At 35.2% G+C, this 7,861-nt stretch overlaps 1 protein-coding gene across 1 annotated transcript; it reads left to right on the top strand.

Annotated features, from left to right (window-relative positions):
* The first annotated feature begins 5,994 nt into the window (after nucleotides 1-5,994).
* LOC132615503 (uncharacterized) lies at nucleotides 5,995-6,660 on the top strand. Its single transcript, XM_060330108.1, has one exon. It carries the CDS (start codon nucleotides 5,995-5,997, stop codon nucleotides 6,658-6,660), a length of 666 nt encoding a protein of 221 aa, XP_060186091.1.
* Nucleotides 6,661-7,861: the final 1,201 nt, after the last annotated feature.

The raw sequence follows: 7,861 nt of genomic DNA, 5'->3' as shown, positions 1-7,861 counted from the left end.
CCCCCTTGCGCACGAGATATACGTGAGGCCCAGTCCAAACGTTTCTAATCTCTTCTTACTACCGAGATCCTTCCTTCTACCTATATATTTTCGTGGTTATGCATACTCCATACTTCCTGCCACTAGTTTCTGCACAAGTGTTGTGGAACCTTGGGGAGCGTATTGGGCTAATGATTTGCAACGTGATCGGTCCGCAATCGCTTTCACGACACAAAAGTGATTTGATAAGTTGTTTTCCTATATTTTTCTCAATTTTTACTCTCTTTTTTTTTCAATTTTTTCTCAAATCATGTGTTTTTCTCCTCGTAAGACTAAGAGAAATTGATTAATATGAAACTAAAAAAAAAAGAATCAAATCGCACCATCTCTATAAAAGTAAATGCCTCTTTTTCTCATGAAGTTGTCGGAATTAATCGTAATAAGATATTTTCTGCAATTGAAAATGTTTTATCAATAAAATTTCCATTTATCCGTGATCTAGGCATAGGTAGCAATCCATGAATAAAGGATCCATGGATGAAGATAGAAAGTTGATTTCTAATCGTAACTAAATCTTCAATTTCTTGTTTGTACTGAAGAAAGTGAAGCAAAATTGCTATTAATTAAACAATGACTTTGGTTTACGAGAGACATCAACAGATTGCTTTAGCTCGATGGAAACAAAATCCTTTTCCTCAGGATCCTATTAAATAGAAATAGAGAACGAATGAAATAACTAGAAAGGTTGTTAGTATCCCCCTCTTCTAGAAGGATCCTCTACAAAGCTATTCATTTTATCTGTATTCAGACCAACAGCTGACATTTATTCCCATAAGGAATATATTAATTCTCTCCCAATTGGTTGGACCATAGGTGCGATGATTTACTTCACGGGTGAGGTCTCTGGTTCAAGTCTAGGATGGCCCAGCTGCGCCAGGAAAAATAATAAAAGAAGCATCTAACTACTTTATGCATGCTCCACTTGGCTCAGAGGGATATAACTCAGTTGGTAGAGTTCCACTCTTACAATTGGATCGTTGCGATTACGGGTTGGATGTCTAATTGTCCAAGCAGTAATGATATTATCTTGTACCTGAACCGGTGACTCACTTTTTTTAAGTAATGGGAAGAGGACCGAAACGTGCCACTGAAAGACTCTACTGAGACAAAGATGGGTTGTCAAGAACGTAGAAGAGGTAGGATGGGCAGTTCGTCAGATCTAGTATGTATTGTACATGGACGGTAGTTGGAGTCAGTGGCTCTCCCAGGGTTCCCTCATCTGAGATCTCAGGGAAGAGGATCAAGTTGGCCCTTGCAAACAGCTTGATGCACTATCTCCCTTCAAGGTAACCCGTTCCCTGTCTTTGTTTCTATTGCATTCTATCTCATCGTATCACATTTTGTTCTGCGAGATTAGAAAATTACCATCAATACCTTGGTCTAGATTAGAGATAATCTTTTGTTCCATAGTCCTGAGGCTATTTACAACTAGTCAATTAAGAAGTCTCAAATGTACTAGCACTGCTATCGGGACTTTGCAATATTTGATGGATCACAATTCTATATATTCCATTTACTATAGAAGTTCCCAAGGAATTTATTAGAAGAATGCTTCCGATAAAATTTGTTTGTTCCTCACTTCTTTCTCTCATTCAAAACTATGCATGAGACTTTCATCTCGCAATGCTCCTAAGTGATAAAAGAATGAAGAACCAATTTTCTTTGTTTTTTCATTACCTTCCACGCGTATGTATAAGACCGAATCCATTCGATTTCTAAAAAGGATTATACTTTAGAATTTTAGATTTATTTATATGAAGTATGAAGGTAAGGGACCGTTTGGTCCTTGAACAGTTCTTTCAAAATAAGGGATTAATTGAATTGTCTCATTAGGAGAATCATTAATTTTCCTTTCATGGAGTTTCTCGCTTACTCATATAATTCTGTATTGTAAAAAAATATTTTAATTTTAAGTAAAATAATTGGCCCAAGTGTTATTTTTACTCAAGACTTTGCTACTTCAAAAATTTTAATTGAAATACACCAATTTAATTATTACTACTCTATTGAAGGGGCTAGAAGCACACGGCTCTTCAACAACGTGTGCTTCTGCTATCTGCTTGCTCAATGAAAGTGCAGGTCCCACTTAATTTTCAAAGCCACTCGTTCAATTTGCAGCAAATTGAAACTTGCTTGCCGAACACCGGATTAAGAGCCCGTTTGGATTGACTTATAAGTTGTTGAAAACAGCTTATAAGATGTTTTCAGTTTTTTTGAGTGTTTGGCTGGCCAGCTTAAAACCATTTTATGCTTAAAATAAGTCAAAAAAAAAAAAAAATGAGCCCATTTCGCTTAGCTTATCTAAAGCAGCTTATAAGCCTAAGCTGGGCTACTCCAACTTTTTTATTTCTTTTTTTGCTTATAAGCTGTTTTAAGCTTATAAGCTGCTTTTTTTAAGCCCATCCAAACAGGCTCTAAGTAGATGTTTCAACCAATCACTATTTATTGACGAAACTAGAAAGTCAGACCTTTCTATTATTGGCATTAATTATAGAACATAATTCGGCATTTACTCTGCAAATATGGGACTTCTGTATCCTCCTTTTGACTCATGAGAGGTGTGCCAAAGTGTTAGCAAAGTATAGACGGCATTTTTCTTCTCTTCATTTACTTGGGTATTAGAAAAGGTTCTTGCGGTGGTCTATTCTTTTTTGGATTTCGTGCATAGCAGGAACTTAGTGCATCGGATTCTCCTTATTAAGTTCTCTCTTCGTCTCAAACTATCTGTCGTGTTTTTCTTTTAACTTTTCTTATTAAGTAGACGTTTGGCCATGCTTAATTTCAAATCAGCATTTGTTTATAAAATTTGCACAAAATTTCATTCGTTCATGATTTCAATTTTTTTAAATATAAAATTTGACCAATAAGTTTATATTTTGTAAAAAAAAAAACTCCCATCATTTTATATTTTGTGAAAAAAGACTTATGCTCGACATGAAGAAATCGACCTTACCTTGTGGAATGATTATGTTAAAGAATAGCTAGTTACTACTATTGCTGATTTTTTGAAAGTGAATCTTTGTAAAATTATGTGTATGTGAAAGTTTGTGATAGCATGTAATCACGAGCATTTATCTATAAAAGGAATATGTAGATGTGTAATTTATTAAAGTAATGCCTAAGGATATCCCTACACCTTGTTTATGAACTATGATTTGCTCATCCGGTAAGATTGTATAAGAGTTGGGGAAGTTTTGATAGTTTCCAAACAATTTACGCTTTTCATATTTATGAGAAAAATACAACTTAAAATTTTTAACTAAATTGCATAACCAAAAAATTTTTTAACTTCAAATCAATAATTTCAAATAACCTGAAATCATGTCCAAACAGGCCTAAGTGTTAGGAAAGTAGGGTAGATTCGGCTGAAATCAGTGTTTTAAAAGGTGTTTTGGGGGGAGCCCCGGGGCTAGCCCAGAGGCGAGGTGTACCGAAAAAGCACTGAGGCGCACAGGCGGGGCGTAATTATCTTGGGGCGTTAGCCTAGGCGTAAGCCCCGGGAACTTTTACAATTTTAAGCCAAAATTGCTTAATATTTTTTAAAAAAAAGTTAAATATCCAGTAATTAACTCATAGTAAATTCTCAAACTAAATATCTCAAAAAGTCAAAAGTTTTTTCCAATCGTTTATCCTAATTTCATAAGTTTTTCTCATTGTTGTTTACGGAGTAACATATACACTTTACACCTTTGTATGCAAAGTAAACTACAAAGCAAATAGTTTTGTCGTCTAATTCTTACTATCTTCCATGTTTGCATTTTCCTTCTTTATGATTTATTTTCTTCAAGATTTTCTTAGCATTCTTCAATTTATCTTTTTCAAGATAGTTTTTAGTTTTAGAATTTCTTTTGATATCACTCTAGTTTAGATAATGTTTTGAAGACTCTACTTTGACTATTTGTATATTAATGAGTATTAATTTTTATCTAGTTTTAGGTTTTAAAATAATAACTTTATATTATTTTCAGTTTTATCTTTGAATTATTAGGACAGAGTATTATTTTGTCAACTCGAATTATGTTTCATCATAGTCATGTTATTGTGTAATGCATCTTTACATTCACTTTTTCAAGATTTTTTTAATAGTCCATGCATATGTTGGCATGTTAATAATAAATATATACATTTTTATACTAATTCTTTTTTTATTTAGATAATTTTAATATATTTTTTACTTATATTTTTATTTTATTAATTTAGAAAATATTAAAAATTAAGTACACACGGGGCTTACGCCCCGTGCCTCGGGGCTTACGCCTAGGCGAGACATATGTAAAACGCCTCATCTTACGCCCCCGCCTTTTAAAACACTGCAGCAGATCTAACTTTTCTTCTCTTCATTTACTTGCACGATCAACATCTCCTCCTTGGAGACCCTTTGAGCACTTTGACACATTTTCCAATATCAACCACAAATGAATTCTCCGACCCCTTCCACTTGTAGATACCTCCCAAGGAGGAGATATGTTAGATGGTGCAAGAGAGGGATGTGGAAAATTAACTTCCGGACTTACTCAATTCTAATAGATAGCTCATAAAGTAAGATTTGTCTGAAATCATATACAGGGACTAAGTCCCTCATCCACAATTAAATGATAATTTTAATTGGTAACTTTAGGGATTCTAATGGTTGTTATATTACCCAAAAATATAGTAGTTGTTATAGAGGAGTAGTAAAGCGTAATATTATGAAGATGGATGTTGATGTTATAGGTAAAAGTTGTTATAGAGTGATAAAATAATAATATTAGAAAATGGTCAGAAAAGCGAAGAAGTGTCCAAAAGTTATGCTGAAGTGAGCTGTTAGTGAGCTGGCACCAAGTTAGTGGTTAAGTTAACTAATTGTAATTAGTAGTCAAAGTTAGTTAGTTAGTTAGAAGTTTGTTGATATAGTCGGTTAGCTTAAATATAAATAGTGGTAGTTAGTTTCAATTTGTTTTAGACTGTACAAATATTTTCTCTCTATGAAGATTGAAACAGTTTCTTCTCTCTCAACTTTGTTCTTCATTCTCTCAATATAATTCTTCCAATTCTTCTCGTTACACTGTCTAAGACTCCATTAATGAGCTTCATCATGGTATCATAGCTTCAAGGTGAAGATCACAGTCTCAATTATCTCGGAGTACAGTGTTTTGTTTTCAATCGAAGTGATTTTTAACTCCAAAGAGAATTTCTCACAAATTAGGGTTGTGATTGAAATCGAAGGTGTTTAATTGCAGAAATTCTGAGTTGAACTCGATAATTCCTTCAAAACTGTGTGTATAATCAATTGAAATGACTAATTCAACTGAAACAACAAGTGCAAATGGAGCAGCACAAACAACCGCCATTAATGAAGACTCCGTTCATCATAGTCATCCTCTCTACATTCATCCTTCTGACACTCAAGGTGCAGTTTTGATTTCTGTTCAACTAGTTGGATCTGAAAATTACTCAATTTAGAGTAAATATATGTGTATTATTCTAAAAGGAAAAAATAAGCTAGGCTTTGTTCTAGGAACCTGTAGGAAAGACATGTATGATTCTAGCTTGCATGATATGTGGGAGAGGTGTAATGCCATAGTATTAGCATGGATAATGAACACTGTCTCGAAAAATCTAATTAGCAGTGTTATGCATGCTTCTGATGCTCACACTATTTGGAAGGATTTGAAGGAAAGGTTTGACAAAATTGATGCCTCTAGGGCTTATTACATCCATAAGGAAATTGCTAGAATCACTCAAGGTACAGCTTCTGTATCTGCATATTTTTCTAGATTGAAGGAACTGTGGGATGAAAATGAAGCCTTAGCACCTTCTCCCTCATGTGGTTGTCCTGAATCTAAAAAGTACTCAGATCACTTTCTGAATCAAAAACTATGGCAATTTCTTATGGGACTGAATGAAACATTTGAATAAGCTAGAAGTCATGTGTTATTGATGAGTCATGTACCTAGCATCAATTAAGCCTATGCAATGATCATAAATGTTGAAAGTCAAAGGTTGAATGGAAGTGTGAGTAGTTTTGGTGGAAATGTTGATACTAGTGATCATACTGCTCTAATGGGAAATAGAGCACATGGTGACAACTTCAGACCTAGTCACCATGCTGGAAGCAGTCACTATGGTGGCAACTCTGGTGGAAATAACTATCAATATAGTGGAAATTATTCTGGGAATGGTAGTTATCATAGTGGAGGAAGTTCTGGAAATTCTGGTGGAGGAAACTACTCTAGTGGTGGAAACCGTCCTGGTGGAAACTATCCTAGTGGAGGAAATTATTCTGGTGGTAGAAACTATTCCAGTGGTGGTGGCTACTCAGGAAAAGGGCATCTTGTTTGTGAGTTTTGTCACTATAAGGGACATACCAGGGAAAACTGCTACAAGCTCCATGGTTACCCTACTGACCTCAAAAACAAGAAGAGAGGCAAAGAAGTTAGAACTGCTCCAAACTATGCTAATAATGCCACTACAGGACCAGATAATGTTGCAGATTCATCAGGAATATCTACAGTTCATAATATACCAGCAACTCCAACTGCTCCATTCTTCACACTTGAACAGTACAATCAGATCATGCAGATGCTACAAGGCAAACAAGCAGAGTCAGTAGCCAATGCAGCATCAATTGGAACTGCATGAACTGTGGCCCTATTGACTAATCTAGTTAAGTGTAACTGGATAGTAGATACTGGTGCCTCAAATCACATGGTATACAATCTAAATTTGCTAGATAAATAGAGAGAATTGGCAGGTTGTCATAAAAATAGAGTGAACCTTCCAACTGGTGGACAAGTGTCTATCACACATGTTGGTGAAGCTTCTATCTTAAAAAACAAAACAGTTGATAATGTGCTATATATTCCAGATTTCAAATACAATCTCCTATCAGTATCCCAGATTACTAAGGATCTAGATTGTATGGCAGCATTCTTTCCTCACTTTTGTATGTTTCAGGAAATCTCAAGTGGGAAGGTACTGGGGATTGGTAAAGCAGAAGAAGGACTCTATATTCTGAAGCCTGAAGGATTAAACTTAGAGAAGGAAAACACACACAATGTCTTACCTGCACACTCCTTTTTGAATTCTGTAAATAGTGTTGCAAATAAAGACTATAGCAGTGGAAATTGTAATGCAGTTGCTTGCAAGATTGACTCCACTACTGATAGTTCTGTTTGGCATAAAAGGTTGGGGTATGCCCGTCTAAGAGTGTTACAAAAGATAGATGGTTTGAACATTTCTAGTAGTGAAATAAAAGATCATTGTTGTCCTGTTTGTCCAGTTGCAAAACAAACTAGACTTCCCTTCCCTTAAAGTGATACTTACTCTGCAAAACCATTTGATCTTGTGCATGCTGATGTTTAGGGCCCATATAGAGTTCCAACCTATGATGGTAAAAGATATTTTCTTACACTAGTGGATGGTCACTCTAAGTACATTTGGATTTTTTTGCTACCTTCTAAAGCAGAATCTGTTGTTGTTCTAAGGAATTTTGTACTGTTAATCAAACTCAGTTTAATATTGTGATTAAGTGTCCTAGGACTGACAATGGTACTGAGTTCTACAATGAACAAGTCAGTACATTGTTGACAGAGTTTGGTATACAATACCAAAGCTCATGTGTGTACACTTCTCAACAAAATGGGGTTGCTGAAAGAAGGCATAGGTCCATCCTTGACATGGCTAGAGCTCTGAGGTTTCAGGCACATAACCTCTAAAATTTTGGGGTCACTGTATGTCTACTGTTGTATACCTGGTGAATAGGTTTCCCACTGTCTTACTTCATGGTAAATCTCCTTTTGAGCAACTATATCACAAATCTCCATCCTTAGCACATCTCAGG

This window comes from Lycium barbarum, chromosome 1 (genome assembly GCF_019175385.1).
Source record: "Lycium barbarum isolate Lr01 chromosome 1, ASM1917538v2, whole genome shotgun sequence".
Taxonomy (NCBI): domain Eukaryota; kingdom Viridiplantae; phylum Streptophyta; class Magnoliopsida; order Solanales; family Solanaceae; genus Lycium; species Lycium barbarum.
Note: the sequence above shows the minus strand (reverse complement) of the source record. Positions and strands in the feature narration are given on the sequence as shown.